The 27428-nt window shown below is 43.5% G+C and overlaps 1 protein-coding gene across 2 annotated transcripts; it reads left to right on the top strand.

The window, feature by feature from the left end:
- The first annotated feature begins 42 nt into the window (after positions 1-42).
- Positions 43-24509, top strand: VAMP2 (vesicle associated membrane protein 2). 2 transcript variants are annotated; one of them, XM_070767044.1, is made up of 5 exons: positions 43-165; positions 13862-13982; positions 16777-16935; positions 19259-19310; positions 20311-24509. In XM_070767044.1, coding segments are annotated over exons 1-5 (351 nt in total). In that variant the 5' UTR covers positions 43-163; the 3' UTR covers positions 20328-24509. The 2 variants fall into 2 exon arrangements, with proteins under 2 accessions (XP_070623145.1, XP_070623144.1); XM_070767043.1 differs by lacking the exons at positions 43-165; positions 13862-13982 and having other exon boundaries at positions 16537-16935.
- Positions 24510-27428: the final 2919 nt, after the last annotated feature.

Here is a 27428-nt window from a genome sequence, read left to right as displayed (position 1 = left end):
CCGGATGTGACAGCTCAGCCGCCATTTTGCTGCCTCTGCCGAAACGAAGCAGCTTCATTCGGGGAGCGCGAGCCTCGCCGCTGCCGCCGCCACTGCCGCCGCCGCCGCTTCTGATCACCCGCCCGCCCGCCTGCCCGCCCGCTAACAGCCAGCGTCTTTCGCGATGTAAGTAGCCCTCGATGTAACTAAGGCACCGGCGTTCAATGCTCCTCTTCTTGCATAAAAGCAGGTGTACGCCAGAACGGAGGGGTTGGTTTATATACACACACACATATTATTTTTAAATCTCAGCCACGGTAACGGGAGAGGGGTATTTCATGTTTTTATTTTATTTTTTCCCCTTGGTGTCGTTGCAAGGAAACGGGCGGCTTGCAATGCTCCCCGGCTTGCATTGGATTTGGTGCATTAGGAAAACCGACTCTTGGTTTTACCTCCCACGCGTTTTGTCTTTCTCTTATTTTTTTGGCCTGGGGGGAGAGCAAGCGGCCCCTCCTCTTTCGTCCAAGGGCGTGAATATGGGGGGGGGAATAAATATATAAAAGCAACCTTTTGCCTTTTTTTTAGAGGGAGGGGGCTTTTATTTTGCTGCAATCGAGGCTTCATTCTCCCATTCCATTTTTAAGGGGAGGGAAGGGCTTCAGTTCTGGGGAGGGGGCTGTTGCCTTCCAGGCGCTCCCCCCCCCCCAGATGGAGAAAAAAAATTGTAGGTTTGGCTTTAAAAGCACCTCTCTTTCCTCCTGGCCCCCTCCCACCGAATGGCACGTATCTTGCGCCCCTAATGAATGAAACAGCTGGAGCCATAATAATAATAATAAAATCTTGAAAACTGGGGGGGGTGGTAGAGGACCCTCTCCAACGCCCCCCCCCCCCACACACATACAACCGCCGGGGTTAAATAAATAAATAAATAAATAAATAAAACCCCTACCAGTAATATTGCAATTCCTCTCCCCCCCCCCCCCTTATTTATTCCTTTCCCCAGGAATAAATGAGGTCATCTTTGCAAAGCTGAAACGTGCAAAAAAAGCCGAGGGTGGTGGTGGTGGTGCTTAGGAAGGGAGGGGGGCAGGAGGAGGCGATGCTGCCTTTGAATTGAAGGGTGGAGGGGCTTAGTTTGCACGTTAAGATTTTTTTTTAAAGCCCACTATCCCCTCCTCCCTTAATCTAGGGTGGAGATGGAGCGGTGCGTTTACATTGCAGAACACCCATTTTAATGCATACGTGCATATCTACCTACCTACCTACCTTATCTATCTATCTATCTATCTATCTATCTATCTATCTATCTATCTATCTATCTATCTATCTATCTATCTATCTATCTATCTATCTACCTATCCATCCACCCATCTTTCTCTCTTTATATGTACAGTATGTATATTTCTCTATCATTCTACCTATCTCTCTATACACACGTACATAAACACACATATGAGAGCAAAATAAGCTTGAAATAGATCTATACTAGTCTCAGCAAAAATATGTTACACACATACACACACATATATATTTGTATATATATTTCTATCTCTATCATTCTTTATGTGTGTGTGTGTGTGTGTGTGTGTGTGTCTGTCTGTCTGTCTGTCTATCATATTTTTGCTGATAATGAAAACGAAGGAAGACTGGTATAGATCTATTTCGAGTTTATTATGCCCTCATCAGCTAGCCATAACCCTTACCGGGATTTTAATCTGGGAAGTCTGCCTTAAGGCAGTAGCTTTAATCTATATATACCTACATCTAGGCACATTCAATGCATACAGACATATAGATATAGAAATAGATTTTACATATGTAATATATATATAAATATATATATAATCTATTTCTCTCTATATATATATGCATTGAATGTGTATAGATGCACATTCAATGCATACAGACATAGAGAAATAGAAATAGATTTTATATATGTAATATATATATATAAATATATATATAATCTATTTCTATATCTATATGTCTGTATGCATTGAATGTGTATAGATGTAGGTATGTAGCATCCAATTCTCTTATGTGCAGTGTAACCTACCGAGCCTCCCCCCCCCCATTTTCCCCAAAACAAAAGGGGTGTGGTGGGGGAGGGAAAGCATTTTGGAAAGAGTCCTTCTCCGCCCTATTTTGCATACAGGTGGATGGTGGGTGTTTTATTTTAAAAAATAAATAAAATAAAGTACTGTAGTTGTTAAAAAAAAATGCCTCCCCCCTCCCCAGGAATTGCAAATGGTGAAAATTGGGGGGAGTGGGAAGGGGTGTTTGCAATTAAAAAAACCACATCTCATTTGCAGTCTTGTCAAATGAAAAAAAAGAAAGGATGGGGAACCAAGAGGAGATTTTTTTTTTTGGGTAGAGGTGGCGCCCTATCCTTTCCTTTCAAACCTGCGTCCTCTTTTCTCCACCCTTTGAGTATTTTTAGATTTTGCGAAGGCAAGCGGGGCAGATGGAGGATGCTAAAAATATATATTTAAAAAAAAAACCCTCTCTCTTTCAATCTAACCTTTGGGGTCAGTGTGGATTTTTATTGGGTCCTGGATTGCGGGTGGGTTGGGGAGGAACCACCTTGTTTTGATTTCTCGATCCCTCCGTGGATGGGTGGGTGATGGTGACAGAAACTCCCTAGTGGGCTGCGTGAAGGTTGCAAAAATTAAAATGCAATTTGCAAAAGGGACGAAGATGGCTGTTTAGTGAGGGGTAAAATGGAATATGGGTAGAGGGACGGAGCAGATAAAACAAACAGGGGTTATTTTCCCCCTGTTTCAAGTGCAGAGGGGAGACAATTTAAGAGCGATTTTATGCGGGTTGGTTTTTAGCTGGGAAACGACCCGATTTAAACACCTGGATAGCACCAAATTGGAGGTCAGGGAGCAAAGAACACGTATTTTATTGGTGATCTTCAACTTTGGCCATTTTAAGACAGGGGATGTCAATTCCCAGAATTCCCCAGCCAACGACACTGGCTGGGGAATTCTGGGAATTGAAGTCACCCATCTTAAAGTGACGCTAATTGAAAATTGCAAGCAGAATAAATGCGAATGCTCCTTCTGCATGTCTGAAGATGCTCCTGGGATTGTGCAAAGTGCTGCTGGGTATTGTCCTCAGAGGTCTGGTGGGGAAAATACAAGAGCGCCATGGGTCTCGTGGGAACTATATATGGAATGGCTCTTCCGTGATTGCAATACCGGAATGCGAATTTGCAAACAGAAGGCGCCTCGGTGGAAATGAACGAAAACCCCCAAATCTGACATAGTGATTTATTTATCCTGCGAGGATTTAGGCATTGATCGCTGTAATGTTTCGTGATAAACTGTAGTAGTAGTAGTAGTAGTAATAATAATAATAATAATAATAATAATAATAATAATAATAATAATTGTTCGATTTGTGATATTGTGATATGAAATCTATCATATCAATCTCATTTGCTGTGTACTGTTTTTTGTAAATAAAATAATAATAATAATAATAATAATAATAATAATAATTATTATTATTATTATTATTATTATTATTATTTTCTAACAAGGGGATTAAATGGAAAGACTGCTTATAAACACCACCTGGCCTCCAGCAGGTGCTGAATCACCATCTGCAAAAAAGTAAAAAAAATAAAATAAAAATAATTCAATTGGTACTTCTTGGTGGTTTTATTGCAATTCCCTCTTTTGAACGCAACTTTTACGCATTAAATCGATCTGCCGTTTTATCAAGAAAGGAAAAGCTCTCAATTCAACCCCGTGTCCTCATTTCATGTACAGTATTTTGGATTTTGAGAGAGATTTATGAATTGTAAAAAAAAAAGACATCAAGATCCTGCCATTAAAAAACAAAGGAAGCCGCCCCGAGTCTTCGGAGAGGGGCGGCATACAAATCTAAGTAATAAATAAATAAATAATAAATAAAATAAGTTGTGATCCACTACTTGGGTGTTTGAGGTTAGAAAGCTTATTACATTAAAAGAAAAACCAAAACCGCAAAACCCTCATTTTCAATCTTTAGTTCCTTACTTTTCTCTCCTGCAAAATGTAATAGATGAGATGGGTGAAAGCCACAATAATGTGATTTTTAATAATAATAATAATAATAATAATAATAATAATAATAATAATAATAATAATAATAGTAATAGTAATAATAATAGTAATAATAGTAGTAATAGTAATAGTAATACTATAATATTACTATACTATAATAATAATACTGTTGTTGTTGTTGTTGTTATTATTATTATTATTATTATTATTATTATTATTCCTTTGTCAGTGGGATTTAAATTCTCAATTCCCTTGGGCGGATCGGCTTTAAATCTGGGCTGATGAAGGGAGGAAGGAAGGCCGATTGTTCTGCGGCCTTGTCTTCCTGCTCAATTGTTTTGCTGCCCTTCTAGACAAAGTGTTGCATTCTTTGTGGGTTGTGTCACACTCACAAAGGCTGGTATGAACCGTTTGGCCTTACTGGCATCGCTAGGTCTCTGATGTACTGTGCAAATTTCAAATGGGTGGACTTCAACTCCCAGAATTCCCTAGTTATGCATAACTTGGGAATTCTGGGATTTTTTTAATTTTTATTTTTTTTAAATATTTTTTGTCCGCCGCAAAGCCATATACAGTATATATAACAACAGATGCATCTTCAATGAATAATAATATATACTGTAGTTTCTTTCATATAAAATAATAAAAAAAAAACAAAATCTCAGTTATTCATTCTGTCTTAAGAAAAAAAGGTATATCAAATTTTAACTTAAAATCAATAGTCTAAACAATTTTTCCTCAGGAATTCTGGAGTTCATCTGGCTTAAACTCACTGAGGTTTTCAGAAACTCTGTAAAATAAATAAACAAACAAATTGCTGCTAAATCTATCTTGGTTTTCTCACCTCTTAAGACTCAGCTGCTCAGCCTCAGGAGAAATTTCAGTCTTTTCTCTCTTCTTGGTTTCCTTTCCTTCTGTTTATTCCTCATTGATGATAATAAATCCAGATTTATTTATTTAGTTAGTTAGTTAGTTATTGCCTCCTTGTATTTGTGTGTTCCTTTCTTGGTAGCTGTGTTTATTATTAAGTGGGTGATTGGTGTTTCGTTAGTCTGTCTCCATACAACAAGCCAGAATATGGATTTATATTTATATAGATCTATTTTCCCCCTTAGGAAACACTTTGGGCACCCGCGCCTGCTCTGGAAATATTTATGAATGACTTTTTACTATCCTGACTTAAAGGGTCATAAAAAGGATGTTTTTTTATCAATAAATCAAAGCAAACAGCAAACAAATGGATTTTTTCTTGGCAAATGGATGGTTTGTCCTGATCGGGGCTGTTCTTTTTAAAAAATATAGATTTTAAAATGTGAATTTTTAACTGTTTAAATTCTTTTGCTTCCTGTTTTGGAGTTGGGTGGCTGGAATTTTTTATTTTTTGTGCGCCCTTCAAACTCCTAGCAAGAAGGGGTAAATAAATGTGTGTGTGTGTGTGTGTGTATGTATGTATATATATATACATATATATATATACATGTGTGTGTGTATGTATGTATGTATGTATATATATATATAAAACAAAAAAACAAAAAAAAACATTTGACACATATGTATATATATATATATATATATATATCTGTCCATCTATATATATATAGAATGCAGCTGCGAGAGCTATCATGGGCTTTCCCCAAAATGCCCATGTAACACCAACACTCCTCAGTCTGCATTGGTTGCCGATCAGTTTCCGGTCACAATTCAAAGTGTTGGTCATCACCTATAAAGCCCTTCATGGCACCGGACCAGGGTATCTACGAGACCGCCTTCTACCGCATGAATCCCAGCGACCGGTTAGGTCCCACAGAGTGGCCCTTCTCCGGGTCCCGTCAACAAAACAATGTCGTTTTGCGGGGCCCAGGGGAAAGGCCTCCTCTGTGGCGGCCCCGGCCCTCTGGAACCAACTCCCTCCGGAGATTAGAATGAGAAATTTCTGGCTCACTTTTACAACTTCTATCTTTAACGCAGAGCTTCCTATCTATGTAAAAATATAGATTTATTTGATAGCGATTTCCTAACCGGGTGACTTCTAGAGATTTCATTCCATAGGCTGTGAAAAATGAGTTCGTTTATTTGACCACGGAAGCTTCCAAAAGCTCCCCGTTTTTTTTCCTGCCCAAGTTACTAGTCCTCATCCCCCCCTCTCCTTACTTTGGAGACAGTGAGGACTAGAAACCTGGGCAGGAAAAAAGAGGAGAGCTCTGGAAGTGCCCAAATGCTGAAATTCTCTCGCACTTCGTTAGGGCTCGCCAGCAAGACTTTTGGGTAGCATCTGGAGGGGTTTGGCCGGATCGTATGGATCGTCCATGGGGTGATGGCGTGCGTGTCTCGGGATTGAATCTGCCATTGATGTCACGGGCGGTTGACCTCGTGCGCCAATCCGAGAGCCACCTTAGTCATACTTTGAATGGAGGCATTGAAATCCTTCGTGTTCCCAGAAGTCATGAATGAGTCATCATTGTTAATCGCAGCGGGTTGACTGCAAATGCAACCGGGGTTGTGTGGAGAGAGATCTGGGGGGGGGGGGGGGGGGAGAGGAAGGCAGATCATGCCCCACTCTTTTTTAGTAGATTATCTGGAGGATGGGTGGGGGGGAATGGATCCCAACAAAGGCGGATTAGAGTCAAAATCTTTCTTTTTGGGCTATGTTGGTTCCTGATTCTGTGTTTTTTGCCGGGGGTGGGGGGGGGGGGGTCGGGAGGGGAGGAATTTGGCTGCTTCCAGAGTTGGGGGAAATTGGTTTACAGGTAGTCCTTGAGTTACGGCCACCCTCGAGCCCAACATTTCTGGTTGCTAAGTGAGCTATTTATGAAAGCGAGTTCTGCTTCGTTTTGTGACCCTTTCTTGCCGCTGTTGTTAAGCGAATCGCTGGCATTGCTCAGTTAGCAACAGTTGTTAAGTAAATCAGGGTTGCCCCCATTGGCTTTGTTGGTGAGAAGGTTGCAAAAGGGGATCACAATATCTATCTCTGTCTGTCTCTCTATCTCTCCATCCATCCATTATCTATCCATCCACCCATCTATCCCTCCATCTACCTAACTATTTCTCTCTCTCCATTCATCCATCCCCTTCTCTCCCTCTCCCTCCCTCTCTCTTTACTGATGAAGTTGGTTCATCAGAGAGGGGCGGCATATAAGCCCAATCAATCAATCAATCAATCAATCAATCAATAAAATAAAATAAAATAAAATAAAATAATAAAATAATAAAATAATAAAATAATAAAATAAATAAAATTAAAATAAAATAAAAATAAAATAAAATAAAATAAATAATAAAATAAAATAAAATTATAGTCTATGGAGAGGGGCGGCATACAAATCCAATAAATAAATAAATAAATAAATAAAATAAAATAAATAGCAGTTGGAACAGAATGTGCTGGACGGGACCTTGGAGATCTTCTAGTCCAGCCCTCTGCTCAAACATGAGAACCTGTCCTGTACTATTTCAGATAAGTGACTCTTCTTTAAAAAGCTCCCATGATGATGGGATGGTGGCAAGCTGTTCCACTGGTTAATCAGTCTCACCATTGGGAATTTCCTTCTTCATTCCAAGGTTGCTTTTCTCCTTGATTGGTCTCCATCCGTAACTTCTTGTCCTGCCTTCATGAGCCTTGGAAAATAATTTGACTCCTCTTCTTTGGGCCAGACCCTCAAATACTGGAACACTGCTATCACGTCACCCCTAGTTCTTCTTTTCTCTAGATTGCCCAAACCCAAAGTCTGCAACCGGTTCTTCCTATGTTTTAGTCTCTAGACCTTCAATCCTCTTAGTTGCTCCGCACTTTTTCCAAAAGTCTCAACCCCTCAAAGAATAGAATTGGAATAGGAATAGAGAGTAGAACAGAACAGAATATAGAATGGGATAGAGTATTGAATAGGGTAAAGAGTAAAATATAGAATGGAATAAAATATACAATAGAATATAGAATACAATACAATAGAAGAATAGAATAGAATATAGAATAGAATTCTTTATTGGCCAAGGGTGATTGGACACACAAGGGATTTGTCTTTGGTGCAGATGCTCTCGGTGTACATAAAAGAAAAATATACTTTTGTCAAGAATCATGTAGTACAACACTTTAACGATTGTCATAGGGTACAAATAAGAAATAAGGAAACAATCAGTATTAATATACATATTGTAAGGATACAAGCAGTAAAGGTACAGTCATAAGTGGGAGGAGATGGGTGACAGGAACCAGGAGAAAAAATCATAGTAATAGTCATGAATAGTTTATTTATTTATTTATTTATTCATTCATTCATTCATTCATTCATTCATTCATTCATTCATTCATCCATCCATCCATTCAATTTTTATGCCGCCCTTCTCCTTAGACTCAGGGCGGCTTACAATATGTTAGCAATAGCACTTTTTAACAGAGCCAGCCTATGGCCCCCACAATCTGGGTCCTCGTTTGACCCACCCCGGAAGGATGGAAGGCTGAGTCCACCTTGAGCCGGTGATGAGATTTGAACCGCTGACCTTCAGATCTACAGTCAGCTTCAGTGGCCTGCAGTACCGCACTCTACCTGCTGCGCCACCCCAGCTCCTAGTTTTGACGGTGAGGGAATAATTAAATGTAAACACTTTGCTTTTCTTCATGTTAAAATTCATTTCATTGTTTAAGTTTTCCGAGATCGTTTTGGATCCTGAGCTGGTCTTCTGGGATATATGGCTCAGATTTAACAAATTCTGGTCTACTTGCCTTGTTTGTCCCGGATGGTTTTAACTCTACATTGACATCCTCCTTTTTGAAAATACAGTGTTCCCTCGATTTTCACGGGTTCGAACTTCGCGAAACATTTATACCATGGTTTTTCAAAAATATTAATAAAAAAAGACTTCGCGGTTTTCCCCCCTATACCATGGTTTTTCCCGCCCGATGATGTCATATGTCATTACCAAACTTTCGTCTGCCTTTAAAAAACATTTTTTTAAATAAACATCATCATCATTATTATTATTATTATTATTATTATTATTATTATTATTATTATTAATTAGATTTGTATGCCACCCCTCTCCGAAGACTCGGGGCGGCTCACAACAGTAATAAAAAACAAAATAGTAATGGAACAAATCTAACATTAAAAAGCATATAAAACCCTATCATTATTTTAAAAACCAAACAGCACATTCATACCAAACATAAAACAAAGTATAAAAAAGCCTGGGGGAAAGGTGTCTCAACTCCCTCATGCTTGGCGGTATAAGTGAGTTTGAGTAGTTTGCGAAAGACAAGGAGGGTGGGGGCAGTTCTAATCTCCGGGGGGGGGGGAGTTGGTTCCAGAGGGCTGGGGCCGCCACAGAGAAGGCTCTTCCCCTGGGGCCTGCCAAACGACATTGTTTAGTCGACAGGACCCGGAGAAGGCCAACTCTGTGGGACCTTATCGGTTGCTGGGATTCGTGCGGTAGCAGGCGGTTCCGGAGATACTCATGGTGATTATTACTCATAAACATGGTGAGTAATAATCTGAATGGTTGCTAAGGGAATGGGAAATTGTAATTTAGGGGTTTAAAGTGTTAAGGGAAGGCTTGGGATACTGTTCATAGACAAAAATAGTGTATTTACTTCCGCATCTCTACTTCGCGGAAGTTCGACTTTCGCGGGTTGTCTCGGAACGCATCCCCCACGAAAATCGAGGGAACACTGTAAAAGGATTTCTAAGCAGCGTTTTGGATCTTCTGAAAAGAATTCAGCTATTTATTTATTTTTTAATTGAGCCTATGTGATAAATCCAAATCCAATGTACTGTAGAATACAGGTAGTCCTCAATTTACAACCATAACAGGCCCACATTTCTGTGGCTAGATATTGGATCAGTGAGTTTTGCTCCATTCTGTGACACCTTAGCTGCCATTCTCAACCTGTGAATCACTGCAGTTTTAAGATAGTCACCTGGTCATTAAGTGAATCAGGCTTCCAACATTGATTTGGGCGCTCAGGAGGACGCAAAAGGGAATCGCGTGACTCCCTCAGGATGCTGCAACCCGTTGTAAGTAAATGCCAGTTGCTAACTGCCTGGATTTTGATCCTGTGACCACAAGGCCGCAATGGACGTAAGTGTGAAACGTGGTTGTAAGTCACTTTTTTCAGCCCCGTCGTAACTTCAGTCGCTCAATGCTAAACCCATGATTGTGAATTGAAGGCTGCGTGTACGTCTGCCCTCTTTACAGTACAGTAGTCCTCAATTTACAACTTTTCATTTAGTGACCGTTGAAAGGAAGGGACTGGCATTTTTCACACTCAACGACTGTGGCAGCCTCCTCATGGTCACATGATCACAAGCGGAGCAAGGAATGTTGTAAAAAAAGTTCGCTTTAACCGAAGTCTCACTTAACAACAGAGATTTTTGCCTCAAGTGTGGTCGTAAGTTGAGAACTGGATATAATGACCTTTCGTTGGAACAACTCATAGCTGTTCTGTCGGGCTCTCTGGTAGACTCCTCCCAAAAATTCACAGGTACAAATTTCAGACACACACACGTTTGAAAATTCAAAACAATGTTCTTTATAATGAAAATTCAATTAACCTAAGCCCTCTTTTGGGATAGCAAAGAGCACTCGTCTCCAAACAAACTGGTAATTTGTACAAGTCCCTTATCAATTCTGTGATACTTAGCTTGCAGCTGTGAGGCAATTCACAGTCCTTCTTCTTTCACAAAGTGAAACACACTTTGCTCTGGTTTAGTTTCAAAGCGGAGAAAAATCAGCACACAAAAGGTCAAAGTCAGTAAAGCAGTCACGAAACACAAGGATCAGATAATCCTCCACAATGGCCAAACCCACAGGCTGCTCTTTATAGCAGCCTCACTAATAACCACAGCCCCCACCCAACCACAGGTGGCCTCATTTTCTTTCATAATAATCTCTCAGTTGTTGTTGCCTATGCATCGCTCTCCGCATGCGTGGCTGTATCATTAACTCTTGTTCTGAATCCAAGGAGGAGCTAGAGAATTGATCTCCTTCTGAGCTGTCTGCCCCACTCTCCTCCTCCCTGTCACTCATGTCTTCTTGGTCAGAGGAGCCTTCATCATCAGATTCCACTGGGGTGGGGTGGGGGGACAGGCCTGCAGCATGTGGATGTCTTCCCCACATCCACAGTCCTTGGGGCAGGAGCTGGGCCAGAGCTAAGCACAACAATAGCTACTCCTTAAATGGGAGGTTTTGGTGCGTATTATTCCTGCAGATGTAAACCCCGGACTTACAGCCGTTTGTTTCGCCACTGTTTGAAACCACAACAACCGGTTCTGTCAGTCATTATCAAAGCTTCTGATAATGACAGGTCCCTAGCCCTTATGACCGTCACATAATGGAGTCATGTGAATCCTCATTTGTGACACACACATACCCAGCCATGGCTTCAAAGAAACCAAGTCCATAGGGGGAAGCTGGATTCACTTAAAAACTGTGCGATTTCACTTAACAACCGCAGTTGATTCACTTAATGACCCCAGGCCAAAAAAATGCGGGGATAAGTCATGAAATCGGGCAGGCATGACTCACTCCATTCCGTTGCCAAGCAGTGGAAATTCCAGTCGTAAATCGAGGAACTCTGCAATTCATCCCTCTTCTACCCATGTACGTTAAGCACGTGTGCGTTACAGACAAATCGGATTTGCAAAGCAGTTGCCTGTAGAGGTTTTGAAATCCTACAGTCTTCGTTCTAGGTCTCTGGCGGCATTTTGTCACCTAACAAGATATTTTCCAATTCGCTTTTTGGGTAATTTATAGATGGCTGCAACTACTACTGTATTACTACTGTACTGCTACTAATCTTGTCTTGTTAATCCCTTCCCAAGAGATTAAGACTAAAGCTCTTTTTTTCTTAACACCCTCCCTCTAATTACATGGCTGTTATGCACTCCTGTCTGAACAGTGTCCTTTGTGTACCCTGGAAACTCACACTAGCCATTTTTATATATTAGATTGTACTACATCTATATTACCGTAATAAAAATGTAAATGTATCTTTGTTAGGGGGGGCTAATCTCGGAAAGTACTTCACCGATCTCTTTGAAATTTTGACACAACATTCCAATCGAACACACCCCTTATGATATATCTCTGTTGTATAGATATCACACCTGTGACAGGTAAAAACTGGCCAAAAACATAGAATTCCCTGGTGAAAAGCATAAGAGGCGCATTTTGATTGGCTGCTGATCAACTGTCATGCTGATCAACTGCCACAGCAAAGTATCCTCAGAAAATAAAGGAACCAGGTTTGGCTGCAAAGCATGGGGTTTGCCAGTCATGCTTGGGTGGAATCAACCCTGCGAGGTAGGCCGGTCTGGTTGTATTTTGGCAGATGGGTCGGGCCATTCTCTTAAACCAGGGGAGACAGGGAGGGAGAGAGATGTACAAATGTCACCCTGCTCTCTAATGTTAATCCCCTCAAGGTGTATGATATAATTGAGCAGTGCATTGGACTAGAACAGCTCCAAGGTCCCTTTAAACTCTATTATTCTGAATAAATTGAGCAGGAGTTCAAAAATGTAAACATTTCTTTCTTTTCCCCTTAACCAGACAGAGCCACAGCAACATGTGGCCGCGTATAGCTAGTATTTTAACATAAACAAAATGAGAAGAAATCCCACACTGTTTCTTTAAAACCAATAGCATAAAAGGGTGGAGGGTTTGGTGGTGGGGGAGGGGGTGGAGATGGCTGGGGAATTCTGGGAGTTGAAGTCCCTCTTTAAAGTAGCTGGCTGTTAATTCTGGGAGTTGAAATTCTGGCATCTTTGCAATTTAGCTTTTTTATTAGTTCAGCAAAGTATAAAATGCAAAGGGGGAAAATGAAATATGGGAAAGTAAGAGACGAAGGGGAAAAAACCGTGCGTGCCGGCCAGCTCATCTTCGCGTGCACATATGTGCTGGAACCCAGAAGACCCAATGACAGGCACACGTGCATGCCAGAAACCGGAACTGCTCTTTGCAGCATTCTCCCCACATGTGCGCGCATACTGCCATTTTGGCACTTGGTGCTGAAAATATTTGCTAACACTGATCTATCAATTCTCTTTTCCTGAAGAAGTTCTCAGCTTCATGAAGTCCATTTGTCTTAAAAATGTGCTGACGGGGGATTCTGGGAGTTGAAGTCCATTTGTCTTAAAATATGCAACTGGAGGATTCTGGGAGATGAAGTCCATTTGTCTTAAAATTCAAAGTGTTGGTCATGACCTTTAAAGCCCTACATGGCATTGGACCAGAGTACCTCCGGAACCGCCTGCTACTGCACGAATCCCAGCGACCGATAAGGTCCCACAGAGTTGGCCTTCTCCGGGTCCCGTCGACTAAACAATGTCGTTTGGCGGGCCCCAGGGGAAGAGCCTTCTCTGTGGCGGCCCCGGCCCTCTGGAACCAACTCCCCCCCGGAGATTAGAACTGCCCGCACCCTCCCTGTCTTTCGTAAACTACTCAAGACTCACTTATACCGCCAGGCATGGGGGAATTGAGACACCTTTCCCCCAGGCTCTTTTTATACTTTGTTTTATGTTTGGTATGAATGTGCTGTTTGGTTTTTTTTAAATAATGATAGGGTTTTTATATGTTTTTTAATATTAGATTTGTTCCACTACTATATTGTTTTTATTACTGTTGTGAGCCGCCCCGAGTCTTCGGAGAGGGGCGGTATGCAAATCTAAATAATAATAATAATAATAATAATAATAATAATAATAATAATAATGCGAATGAAGGATTCTGGGAGTTGAAGTCCATTTGTCTTAAAATATGCGGCTGGAGGATTCTGGGAGGTGAAGTCCATTTTGTCTTAAATTATCCTGGCTGAGGGACTTCTCGTCTTGTTTCAGGTCGGCTAATGCTGCTGCCCCACCCGCGGCTGCCGGAGGAGAGGCTGGGGGTCCTCCTCCACCACCCCCCAACCTCACCAGTAACCGGAGGCTCCAGCAAACCCAGGCTCAAGTGGATGAGGTGAGAAGCGAGTCTTCGGAGAGGGGCGGCATACAAATCCAAATAATAATAAATTCTGGGAGTGGAAGTTCACGTTGGGGTGGGGGGGGGAGAGGTCAAGAGCTGGAGGGTGGTGGAGAGGACACCTTATGCCTCTTGTTTGCCAGGGGGTGCCCCCCAAATCAATAATAAATGGCATTTTTCGTGTTGATGTACGCAGTATATAAATGCCTCCTGGTCATAGGTTGTAACTCTGAAAAACGGCTCCTGAGGCCACCGCAACTTTGGACGGTCACTAAATAAAACGATTGTAAGTTGGGGGGGGGGGACTGTATTGCAGAAGGAATTTAGGTTTGAATAAGGATGAGGGGTTTCCCCTCCTGGCTCTCGGTGGTCCTGGGGCGGATGGGCTCAAAACACATTTCCAAAGCTATCAAAGAAAACCAAGACTGCGATTGAACCTGGTTTAATTTCCGTTGTTAGGTTGTACAAAAATTAAACAACGGTAATATAAAAACTCCTTCATCTGGTAGGTGTCCCCCCCCCCCCATATTATCTCATGGTGGGGGGGACACCTATCTAATATAGTTACCTTCTGCCACTCAGGCAAAATTGGAATATTCTTGGAAGTGATATATCTATGTATATCTGTCTTATCTACAGGGTGTCCAGCAAACTTGGAAAACAGAGAAATCAGGGAATTGTCAGGGAATTTGGCAGTTCGGGAAATATCAGGGAATTATCAGGGAATTCGTGAAAAAAACGGAATAAATCAGGGGGGAAAAACCCCAAACTGTATTAAAATGTTTAAAAAACTAGAGGAAAATCATGTAAAAAAAACCCCAGACCGGATCACGCCTGCCTGGCGGAGTCAAGAAAAAAATGAGCATAACTGTGGCAACAAATTGCTTCTTCAGCTACTAATATTTCTCCATGGCTTAGCCGTTTGGTATGAGATCATCTATGATGGCACCTTAACTAGATTGCAAATTACAGGGAAATATTCCCCCTGAATACCCTGTATCTACCTACCTACCTACCTACCTACCTATCTATCTCTATCTACCTATCTATCTATCTATCTATCTATCTATCTATCTATCTATCTATCTATCTATCTCTATCTACCTACCTATCATCTATCTATCTACCTACCTACCCACCTACCTACCTACCTTTCATCTACCTACCTACCTATCATCTGCCTACCTACCTACCTATCTATCTAAAGCCAAAATATCACTCACTCATCATGGAATCTCCAGAACCATAAAGCCTACAACCCTGAAACCTGGTACGTATGTTCCTCTTAGCTTCTAGGTGCTCGCTAAGAAGGGATTTTTCGAAATAATCATCAGATCATTAGTATGGCTTATACAGTGTTATATTAACATGCTCTGATGCTAAGGAGTTAGATGTTCTGCTCCTCCTCCCCACCTGAAAAGAACTCTGTTCCAACTGCCAGTTACCTTACATTAACACGCTTTGAGGCCACCCCTTCGCTAATTAGGGTGTGGCCAGCATGTGACTCACCTAGCTGTAAGTTTAGACATTCTTCTCCCCCTCCTTACCTGGAAAGAACTGTTCCAACTGCCAGTTGCCTTACATTAATACGCTCTGATGCTAAGGAGTTAGGCATTCTACTCCCCCTCCCCATCTGGAAAGAACTCTGTTCCAACTGCTAAGGCGTTACACGTTCTCCATAGATTTCCAAGCTTTAGGTGTCAATGTTTCAAGCCTGATCACATAGTTTCATAAGTGAAGTATAGGTGTCCATGCACTAGTAAATTAAGTAAATGGAGCCCTGGGTTCTGAGTTTAAAGGTCCCTAGGAGCCGCCACCAAATAAGTCAGTTCAATCAATCAATCAATGTAGCTGTGGTCTCTAAGCTGTCACCAGAGCCAAGGAAGGAAGGCAACCATGTCTGATAGATTATTATAATAAAGGCATATTCCTCCTTTTAGAACAGTGGCTCACAACCTGGGGGTTGGGACCGCTTTGGGGGTCGAACAACCATTTCACAGGGGTCACCTAAGACCATAGGAAAAGACAAATTTCCCATGGCGTTAGGAACTAAAGTTCCTATTCTGGTGCCTTGGAACATACTTTTACAATCCAAACAGTCAGGCATTTACAGTGGGGGGGGGGGGTCCCTCTGACCTTCCTGCCAATCAGCTTGGGAGAGTTGGCGCTGGACGTATGGTTGGGGGGCACCACAACATGAGGGGCTGCGGCATTAGAAAGGTTAAGAACCACAGTTTTAGAAGGAAACTGTTGGTTCGAAAATGACCTTGAGTTCAATCTCCTGAGACAGGTGGGGGTTTTTTGGAGGGGGGCTCATAGGGTTTTGGGGGGTGGGGAGGAGCTTCATGAGAACAACGGGACATCTGATCCTCCTCTGGACTTTTAACTCAGTTGTACTCTCCTTAATTTCTCTCTTAGCTGGCTGGAGGTGAGATTAGGGGAGGTTGACTTTCACCCAAGATGAGTCTTTCTCAGCAGACTTTGGTTTGATGGAGGCGACCACCGTATGTCAAATCTTCTGTGGGGTCCTTGTGGGGGGTGGGGGGGGGATCTCTGAGCTTGCTGGTTTCCTTGCAGACGTTTCATGACCCAACTGAGTAACAGCATCAGTGCTAGAAGGGAGTGGTGGTTGCAGAGTGGAGGTGAAGAAGAAGAAGAGGAGGAAGAAGAGGAGGAGTTTTGTTGCAGATGTTTCCATCCGGGCGTTAACCCTCTCGGTTTCCAGATCTTGGTAGGTTCTCGCCGCCTTCTCCTATGTCTCGCCTTCTCCACGCCTTCTGTCTCCCTCCAGGTGGTGGACATCATGCGAGTGAACGTCGATAAAGTCCTAGAGAGAGATCAGAAGCTTTCGGAGCTGGATGACCGTGCCGATGCTCTTCAAGCTGGAGCGTCTCAGTTCGAAACCAGCGCCGCGAAGCTTAAGCGCAAATACTGGTGGAAGAACTTAAAGGTAAGATGGAGGGTGGCCTCCTCCTCCTCCTCATTGCCCACAAACCCACTGTCAAGGCTCCAGGAAGCATCCGAACTAAATCAGAGTCCGAGTCAAATTTACTCCTCAAATTTTCTCCTCAGAAGATGATTTAGCTTTACTAGATAAATGGTCAAAGCAATGGAAACTGCAGTTCAATGTTTCCAAATGTAAAATAATGCACTTGGGGAAAAGGAATCCTCAATCTGAGTATTGTATTGGCAGTTCTGTGTTAGCAAATACTATAGAAGAAAAGGATTTAGGGGTAGTGATTTCTGACAGTCTCAAAATGGGTGAACAGTGCAGTCAGGCGGTAGGGAAAGCAAGTAGGATGCTTGGCTGCATAGCTAGAGGTATAACAAGCAGGAAGAGGGAGATTGTGATCCCGCTGTAGGATCGCTAGGGAGACCCCATTTGGAATAATACTGTGTCCAGTTCTGGAGACCTCAACTACAAAAAGAGATTGACAAAATTGAACGGGTCCAAAGACGGGCTACAAGAATGGTGGAAGGTCTTAAGCATAAAACGTATCAGGAAAGACTTCATGAACTCCATCTGTATAGTCTGGAGGACAGAAGGAAAAGGGGGGACATGATTGAAACATTTAAATATGTTAAAGGGTTAAATAAGGTTCAGGAGGGAAGTGTTTTTAATAGGAAAGTGAACACGAGAACAAGGGGACACAATCTGAAGTTAGTTGGGGGAAAGATCAGAAGCAACATGAGAAAATATTTGACTGAAAGAGTAGTAGATCCTTGGAACAAACTTCCAGCAGACGTGGTTGGTAAATCCACAGGAACCGAATTTAAACATGCCTGGGATAAACATAGATCCATTGTAAGATAAAATACAGAAAATAGTATAAGGGCAGACTAGATGGACCATGAGGTCTTTTTCTGCCGGTCAGTCTTCAATGTTTCTATGTTTCTAAAGTTCCAATTTATTGCCGGAGCCGTCCTGGCACCTACACCGACAACCATAGTCTGACTTTCCCAACCAGTTGAAAGTTCACACCCCCTGTCGTCCCCTCCCCACCCGACCCACAAACTTGTCATGTTGCCCACTCAGGTTGTGCCAGCATGGCAAGTCGTCCTTCCGCTTCCGCCCAGGTGGCTGGGCACAGGATGGCCTTGAACCTCTCGAAAGAATGCTTTGTGGCATTCCATGAAAATCACCCCCTCCAAAGTTCCCGTCAACATCCGGCCTTCTAAGAGATAGTGGGGCAAGCCGTTCATTTCCCACCAACTTCTACACCGACTTGACAAAGTTTTCATATTGTTCTTCAGGCTGAAAGATTGGCAGATTTTTTGTTTATTTGTTTATTAATTAATTAATTAATTAATTAGATTTGTATGCCGCCCCTCTCCGCAGACTCAGGGCGGCTCACAACAATAATAGAACAGTGTAAATGAACAAATCTAATATTTAAAAAGAAAATATCTATACCCCCATTATTTTAAAAACATCCAATTCAATTCAATTTATTAGATTTGTATGCTGCCCCTCTCCGAAGACTCGGGGCGGCTCACAACAATAATAAAACAATATTCCAGCGAAAACAAATCTAATATTAAAAAGCACATAAAATCCTATCATATTTTAAAAAGTAAACAACATATACATACCCACACATAAATATAAAAAAGCCAGGGGGAAAGGTGTCTCAACTCCCCCATGCCTGGCGGGTTCTGGAGGCCGCCGAGAAGGTTACAGCCAGGCGCCGCCGCTCGGTGGAGCGCCGTTTTTGCGATCGGCAGCGGCGTTTTCGGCTGATCTGGAGGCTGGAAAGGAGGTGGGGAATCCCAATAGGGAATTCCATGGGCGTTGACGTCACGAAGACAGCCGGGCGGCGGCGCTTCTCAGCGGCCTCCCGAACCCGAAAAGTTTTAAAAGGTGACAGCCAGGCGGCGGCACCCAGCAGAGCGCCATTTTGCGATCTGCGGTGGGTTCGTAAGCCGAAAAAAGTTTGTAAGAAGAGGCAAAAAATTTCCGAACCCCGGGTTCGTATCATGAGGGGTTCGTATCACGAGGGGTTCGTATCACGAGGTACCACTGTAATATGTCTCCTGCATTCCCACCGTCAATGAAGAAAGTTAACCGATTTAACACAAAGTGATGTTCTTCATTCTTGCCGAATTCCAGTGAATTTTGGATGGCTGGGGAACTCGGGGACATTTGGGATATCAAAAAAAGGGGTGGGGTCTAGATCCACGGAGAGTCTGGAAAGGTTTTGCCTGAGGCAGGGAAGAGCTCTCCCGCAGGGTCAATTTTAGACCATTCACACGTCTCCTTTCCTTCTGGACAGATGATGATAATCCTGGGGGTGATATGCGCCATTATCTTGATCATCATCATTGGTGAGTGACCCTCGGAAAAAATTGGGCGGGGGGACGTCAAGCGGGACGGGAAAGGGCCTGAAGTGGCTTTAGAGCACTGGGTGGGGGGCCGGAGGGGTGTCAAACTCAATTTCATAGAGGCCTGCATCAGAATTGTGTTTGACCTCGGTGCAGTAGTGGAGGGGGGGATGTTGCATGGCTGGGACTCGTTTCGGATGGTAACTGTTGTGGCCAAGAGCTAGATCAGGACTTCCCTGAGACCCTTCCTCACTATATCCTTCCTTCCTTCCTTCCTTCTCTCAATCCCTCCCTCCTTCCTTTTCTTCTTCCTCAATCCCTTTCTTCAGTCCCTCCTTCCCTTTCTCAATTCCTCCTTCCTCAATTCCTTCCCTCCCTCCCTTTTCAATTCCCCCTTCCTCAAATCCTTCCTTCCCTCCTTCCTTCAATCCCTCCCTCCATCCCTTCTTCCGCCCTCTTTCCCTTTCTCAATTCCTCCTTCCTTGCTTCCTTCCCTCCTTCCTTAAATCCCTCCCTCCATCCCTTCTTCCGCCCTCTTTCCCTTTCTCAATTCCTCCTTCCTTCCTTCTCTCAATCCCTCCCTCCTTCCTTCCTTTTTTCTTCCTCAATCCCTTCTTTTCTTCAGTCCCTCCCTTTTCAATTCCCCCTTCCTCAAATCCTTCCTTCCCTCCTTTCTTCAATCCCTCCATTCCTCAATCCCTTCGTCTGCCCTCCCTCTTTCCCTTTCTCAATTATGACCACATTGTCCCATTTAATGACGGTTTTGTGAAATTTAATTTATTAGACTTAAAGGCCACCCAGCTCCTTTCGGACTCTGTGAAAAACAGCCCTTCCAGGTTGTCAATCAAACCTCTTCTACCATGGGTTCACTTAACAATCGCCGTTAAAAAAAAAAAGTCCACAAAATCGAGCCGGTCGTAGGATGACTGTAACAGGCCGGTCATATAATTCCGGTCATATAATGAGGACTCCCTATAAAATATCTTTGTTTCTTTCTCCACAGTTTACTTCAGTACTTAGTGGAAATTCTCCGAGACGTTTCCCCAACCAGGAGCAGCGGCCGGGAGAGGCGCACGGGGCCGAGTCTTCCAGCGCCAACTTCTCCTCCATACCCCCCCCCGACCCCCCTCCCTCCTCCTCCCCTCCATACCCCCCTTTCCCCGCGTGTGTGTGTGAGCGTGGCATTGCGTGTGGGTGTCTTGTAAATAGCCCGATTTGTTATTTATACATATACATATATACATATATATATATACATATATATATATACATAAGATATATATATATTATATTATATTTTGTCTGTTTGTAGATTTCTATCTAGAACTTTCTATGTGTCGCTCCCTGTGGTTTTTTCAGTGTCTTGATTTTTAACTGACAAACCTTTCGAGGACCAAGGCCGCCCTGCCCGATTCTTGCCAGCGTGGTCCCCTTTCCCTAATTCGACCCTCATTCCCAACCCCGCCCCTACCCCGCCCGAACAATTCCTAATTGCCACACGGACCACCTCACTGCCCGATCTTGGAATTGTTTATCCCCCTTTCTTTCTCTTCCCCAAATAACTGGAATCTGTTGGGGAGATCTAAGAGAATTTTGGAAATTGCTTCCCCATTTACTCTTCTTGGCCTTAGTTGCTAGTCCTCAGCGTCTTGGCCACCTCTCCTCAATATGGCCGTGGACCTGGTGATTAATTTACTTATTTAACTTATTCGACTTAAGTACTGCCAGTTTTCTCCCTTAAGTGTCTCCTGGGGACTTACGGAGTTAATGCCTCCTTCCTGAGGGTCGTTGTCGTTCTCCCTCTTCCAAAACCACTGTGACTTTACTGCCATTAATTCCCGTGTGTATAAAAAAAACCCCAAAACCCACTGTGGTTTTTACGTTGTGAACACCGGCGACGACGAAAAACGGCCGGGACTCTTGACATTCCATTCGTTTTCTCTTCTCGGAAGGCGGGGAGATGGACGTTTTTCTTCCCATCTTAGGACCTCTGTGGTTTTTGTTCTCCTTGCGATCACTGCCTACCTTAACCCTGTTTTAAGGAGTTCTGTGAGTGTGTGTGCTTGTGTGTGTGTGTGTGTGCATGCCTTGAGGTGTGTATGTGTGACTACGATCAAGAGCAACGGAGGAGGGAGGGCGAAGCCGCTATCTTGTCTCCGTTTGCAGAAGGGATTCTGCTGAACTTAACAAAAACAAACCAACACAAAACCAGCAGATCTGACGGGCGTTAAACCAGGCTGGGACGTTTGTTCCTTGGGACTAGGATAGAGACCGTTCCTGACCCAATCCCGTGAACAAAACGAAGGCTGTCCTGTATTCTAATCCTGTGGTGAAGTTATAATTTATTGTTAGAATTAATTAATTTATTTTGTTTTTGTCAGCGCTTTCTGTATCTTCAACGGGGCCAGTTAACCCAAGGGATAGTAATTTAAAAGGTGGTTTAATAGTTGGGGAAGGTCTCCCTAGTTCCTAGTTTGGAGGAACGGTGGAGCGAGGAGACCTTAGATCAGGGTGTGCCCCCTAAGCTTGGCCGCTTTAAGTCTCACGGACTTCAACTCCTGGAATTCCCCAGCCAGCCACCTAAGGTAATTATATTAATAGATGGTGGGTATACAGTGAGTGTAATACAACTCAACTTCAGCAAAGTGAAGGTGGGGGGAGGGGAAGAGCTGGTTGGGGAATTTTGGGAGTTGAAGTCCACAAGTCTTCAAGTGGGCCAAAGTTGGAGACCCCCCGATTTAAGATTTGTGAACTTCAACTCCCAGAATTCCTCAGCCGTCTCTTTCTTTTTTTTATCTCCTCCACTTTGCTGAAGTCGAGATATATTGTGCTTGCTCCACACCCACCATCTGTGAAGAAAGTTACCCAAACATGGCTGGCTGAAGAACTCTGGGATCTGAAGTCTTAGAAGGCCAGCCAAGGTCGCCAGTCCCTGGTTTAAAGCCCGAAAAAAGAGGGAGACAGTGGGGTATGAATGGCTGTGGATAAAAAGACCCCCTCCTCCCTCCCTCCTCTTTCTGCAATCTCTACTCCCCACCCCCAGGACCCCCCACCCCTTGTTGGCCCTGTCCTCTTAGCCTGGCCACTTTTTCAGCTTCGCAAAACGTCGTAGTTGTGATTTAATTGTGACGAGTGACCACAAACCCACCCCGATTTTTCAGCGCAAACTGCCATGTTTTGGGGCCTGTTTATAATGTTGGCTGTGTGTGAGGTTTTTTTTTAAAATTTAATTTAATTTTATTTATTTTTTAAAAAGTATTTTTTTGGGTACACCCGCCCCTTTCCTCTCACCTCCCTCCTCCCCGGCCTTTCCTCTCCTCTCCCCCTTCCTGCCAAGCTGTATCCTGTCTGTACACAATTGCTCCGCGGGGCCAAGGAAATGTTGTTTTTGGAAGAGGAAAAAAGGAAAATTGAAAGACTCCGACGGTGTGCAAAAGTTGAGGGGGCAAAGCACGGATGGGGGTCTCAGCCGGAGAACCCTCTGGTCCAGTTGCCCTGCTGGAGAAGGAAAAAAAAACAAACCCCACGGATTTTGGGGGGGTGGCGTGGGAGGGAAAAGGGGGAGATGAGCTGGCTGGAAAAAAGATTAAAAAACGAGGTCGAAGTGAGAAGTTTGGGAAAGTCTCCCTAAGTTCCTAGTTTGGAGGGACGACGGAACGAGGAGACCTCAGATCGGGAGTGCCCCAAACTTGTCAACTGTTAAGACCTCTGGACTTCGACGCCCAGAATTCCCTGGGTAGTTCTCCCCCCCCCCTCACTTTGCTGAAATCAAAAGATATTTCAAGGGCGCTACATACCCACCATCTATTAAGAAAGTGACCCTACGTGGTTGGCTGGGGAATTCTGGGGATTGAAGTCCACAGGTGTTCAAGTGGTCAAGGTGGGAGGTCCCTAATTTTAACTCGTGGACTTCAACTCCCAGAATTCCTCAGCCAGTATTTCTCTCCTCCCCCCGCCATGGAAATAAAGATATATTACATTTACTGCGTAGCCGCCATCTGTGAAGGTAGTTACCCTATGTGGATGGCTGAGAAACTCTGGGAGTCGAAGTCCACGAGTCTTAAACGTGGCCAAGTTTGAAGGCCTCTGCCTTGGATGGTTGACCGTGGTCCTTCTCAAGCTGGCCCTGGGGGGAGTTAATTCCCCTGGGGAGAAAAGTGGGGAGGGGGAACACCTTGAGAAATGGAGCCACACAGGGATAGAACAGAAGGGTGTGTGTGTGTGTTCCCTTGACGCATTGTCTTCCATATATAGTCTAGGAGAAGAGCCGTCTATGGCAGGGGTCTCCAATCTTTGCAACCTTAAGGACTTGTGGACTTCAACTCCCAGAATTCCTCAGCTTCAAATCCCGGAATTCCTCAGCTCTGCTGGCTGAGGAATTCTGGGGATTGAAGTCCACAAGTCTTTAAAGTTGTCAAGGTTGGAGGCCCTCCTTCTACCCCAGGGCCTCTTCTCAAACCTAATGATTGAGTGAAAGGCAGATTAAAAGGAGATTTTTTGGGGGTGCTTGGAGGGGTTTGAGTTATATTTTGAGGAGGAGGGTGAGGGAGGAAAGGAAGGCAGCTCAAGGTGAGGCGAATTGCAGATTGTGAGTCAATAAGCAATTATGGGTCTGAACCTTGGCTAGGCCGCAACCCCTTTGTTAATATGAGGTGCGGACTTCAACTCCCAGAATCCCCCAGTTTAAATGGGCACATCCTGCAGAGCCGGCTGGGGAATTCTGGGAGTTGAAGTTCCCACCTTGTCATTTTTAAGTGGCCCAAGGTTTGAGAAAATATTGGAATAGGGGAAGGTATATAGGGTTTTTTGGGGAGGGAAGGGCTGGGGGGGAAGAAGATAAAGAGGCTGCCCTTCTCCAGTTTGGCCAGCAGGTGTCACTGGTGGACGTGTAACTGCCTGGAGGAGGAATTAAAAAGAATATTTAAAAAAACAGAGGAATAAAATGGATCCCAGCCCAAAAAACCCAAGCAAAGACAAGACGTGATGGGTGGGAAGGAAGTTTCCCTTGAGTTAAAACTGCCCAGCCAGCCCTGCTCTTCCTCAGCAGGTTGAAAGGGGGAAAAAAGTGGGGTTAAGATCCAATCTGGAAGACAAGCAGGGGTTTGATTATGCTGTGAAAAAAGAAATGAAATAACTCGTTGATATTTGGAGACAAAATAAAAAAAAAACCTACAATAAATAAATGTTCCTGTGGAGAATGCCCCCAATGCTTTGTCTTTCTTGTCTTCATCATCATCTTCATTATTTGGGACACACTGGTCGTCTTCTCTAAATTGGGGTTCCTTCCACGCAAAGGGAGATTTAGTCACCAAATGCTTTGCAACTTGAGGGGTTGGTGAGGGGCCAAAAATGCGATTTCTGCGCTTTGCAATTTTTATCTTCTGGAAGTAAAAGAGGGGTGGTTTTTTTTAGGGGAGATGTGGAGCGTAGGCCATATTTATTCTTTCCACTATTTAGTCTGGAGGACAGAAGGGAAAGGGGGGACATGATCGAAACATTTAAATATGTTCAAGGGTTAAATAAGGTCCAGGAGGGAAGTGTTTTTAATAGGAAAGTGAACACAAGAACAAGGGGACACAATCTGAAGTTAGTTGGGGGAAAGATCAAAAGCAACGTGAGAAAATATTATTTTACTGAAAGAGTAGTAGATGCTTGGAACAAACTTCCAGCAGACGTGGTTGGTAAATCCACAGGAACTGAATGTAAACATGCCTGGGATAAACATAGATCCATCCTAAGATAAAATACAGGAAATAGTATAAGGGCAGTCTAGATGGACCATGAAGTCTTTTTCTGTCGTCAGTCTTCTATGTTTCTATTTTGCCAGCGTATCCACTCCTCATGGCAAAGCCCATATTTTAATTTTTTAAAAATAAATAAATAAAAATTTCTTCTTCCCCTGCTCCCTGGTGAGCTTATAGAGAAAAAGAAAGAAGAAAAACCTTTTGGTTCATGTATTGCTTTTTTTTATACCAGGCTCAAACAACTCCGCAAACCGGGGCATTATTTTTGCAGGCAGCTAAAATAAAAGTTGGGGAATTTTTTTCCAGTTGTGCAGTGGAGGGGAGCAGCCTGTGCCTGCAGCTTGAAGCTATTAATAATTCCGCTTCCTCTTAATGACGGAAACAAAGCGTAGTCACCTCCTGACCCAGCTTTCTCTACAGAGGATTCGGCCGCTTGTTGGCACCTGGGGAAGGTGAGGTTGCCAAGGGGCGGGCGTGAAGGTTGGCAACACCTCCTCGGAAGGAGGCTGGCGGCCCCCGTGAAGGAGGTTTGGGAGTGGATGCAGACAAAAAAACCCACAACCTGGGTGGGAGAGAAGAACATGGAGGAAGGAATTGGGTGCAAAACATAAGTAAAAACGACTCCCTCTCCAATCCACTGATGGATGACGCAGTTCTTTAAACATCTGGATCTTGAGCTCAGGGATGAAATCGAAGGTTTCGGAGCTGGGTGAAATCTCTATATAAAAGTCAGGGTTTTTTTTCCTTGAGACGAGCCAGTTGTTTTCAAATGGTCTAATGCAGTGTTTCCCAACCTTGGACACTTGAAGATATTTGGACTTCAACTCCCAGAATTCCCCAGCCAGCGGATGCTGGCTGGGGAATTCTGGGAGTTGAAGTCCAAATATCTTCAAGTGGCCAAGGTTGGGAAACACTGGTCTAATGCAAACGACGCTCTCTCCCAGCACTGATAGCGTTAGCTAGTCAGGTCAGGAGAGTTCTGCAAGGAAATAGCCAAGCTCGGACTCCGCACTCTTCCTCCTATCTATCTATCTATCTATCTCTCTCTCTCTCTCTCTCTCTCTCTCTCTCTCTCTCTCTATCTATCTATCTATCTATCTATCTATTGGATTTGTATGCCGCCCCTCTCCGTAGACTCGGGGCAGCTAACAACAGTGGTAAAAACAACATGCAACAATCCAATACTAAAACAACTAAAAACCCTTATTTTAAAACCAATCATACATACAAACATACCATACATAAATTGTAGAAGCCTAGGGGGAAAGAATATCTCAGTTCCCCCATGCCTGACAACAGAGGTGGGTTTTAAGAAACTTACGAAATGCAAGAAGGGTGGGGGCTATTCTAATCTCTGGGGGGAGTTGGTTCCAGAGGGTTGGGGCCGCCACAGAGAAGGCTCTTCCCCTGGGTCCCGCCAAATGACATTGTTGTGTTGATGATGGTGTGGCCTAGTTGGGCTGCCTAACAGGAAAACAAGTCAGAAAACACCAAAGACCCCATAGTTGTTGTTGTTTTCCTCCTCCTCCTCCTCCTTTACTCCTCAAACCTTACTCCCTTCTGGCATGGGTGATGTTCCCTAGCTGGGTTACGAGATGTCTGCAGGAAACAGTCCTCTTCTTCCTCCTGTCTTTCCCTCCTCCTCTTCCTCCTCTGCAAATCTTAACTCTTGTAGCACTGAGGATGTTACCTAGTTGGGTTATGAAAAATCTGTAAGAAAAAAAATGAAACTCGGCACAAAGGACCCTACAACCCTCTTTCTCCTCCTGTCTCCCCCTCCCACACCGCTGCTTCTTCCTCCTCTGCAAATCACACTTCCTTTCAGTATTGATGATGTTGCCTAGTTGGGTTATGAAACGTCTGCAAGAAAGTAGCAAAGCTCAAAGAGCACCAAGACCCTATAGTCATTGTCTCGTCCCCTTCCTTCCCTTTCTTCTTCCCTTCTTTCTTTTTTTCTTCTTTCCTCCCTATTTCTCTTTCTTTCTCTTTCCTTCTTCCTTCCTTCCCTTTTCTTTCTTTCTTATTCCTTTCTCCCTCCCCTTTCTGCCTTTCTTTCTTCTCTCTTCCCTTTCCTTCTCTTATCTTCCTCCCTTCCTTTCTCTTCTTTTTCTTTCTTTCTTTTCTCTTTCTTTCTTTCCTTCTTCCTTCCTTCCCTTTTCTTTCTTTCTTTTCTCTTTCTTTCTTTCCTCTTCCTTCCTTCCTTCCCTTTCTTCTTCCGTTCTTTCTTTTTTCTTCTGTCTCTCATCCCCATTTCTCTTTCTTTCTTTCTTTTTCTTTCCTTCTTCCTTTCTTCTTTTCCTTTCTTTCTTATTCCTTTCTCCCTCCCCTTTCTGCCTTTCTTTTTTCTCTCTTCCCTTTCCTTCTTTTATCTTCCTCC

Source organism: Erythrolamprus reginae, chromosome Z (genome assembly GCF_031021105.1).
Source record: "Erythrolamprus reginae isolate rEryReg1 chromosome Z, rEryReg1.hap1, whole genome shotgun sequence".
Taxonomy (NCBI): Eukaryota; Metazoa; Chordata; class Lepidosauria; order Squamata; family Dipsadidae; genus Erythrolamprus; species Erythrolamprus reginae.
Note: the sequence above shows the minus strand (reverse complement) of the source record. Positions and strands in the feature narration are given on the sequence as shown.

Coding starts and splice junctions, on each gene's coding strand:
- VAMP2 (XM_070767043.1), top strand. CDS start 16,570: ATGACCCAACTGAGTAACAGCATCAGTGCTAGAAGGGAGTGGTGGTTG. Junction 16,936..19,258: donor ACTGGTGGAAGAACTTAAAG/GTAAGATGGAGG, acceptor CCTTCTGGACAG/ATGATGATAATCCTGGGGGT.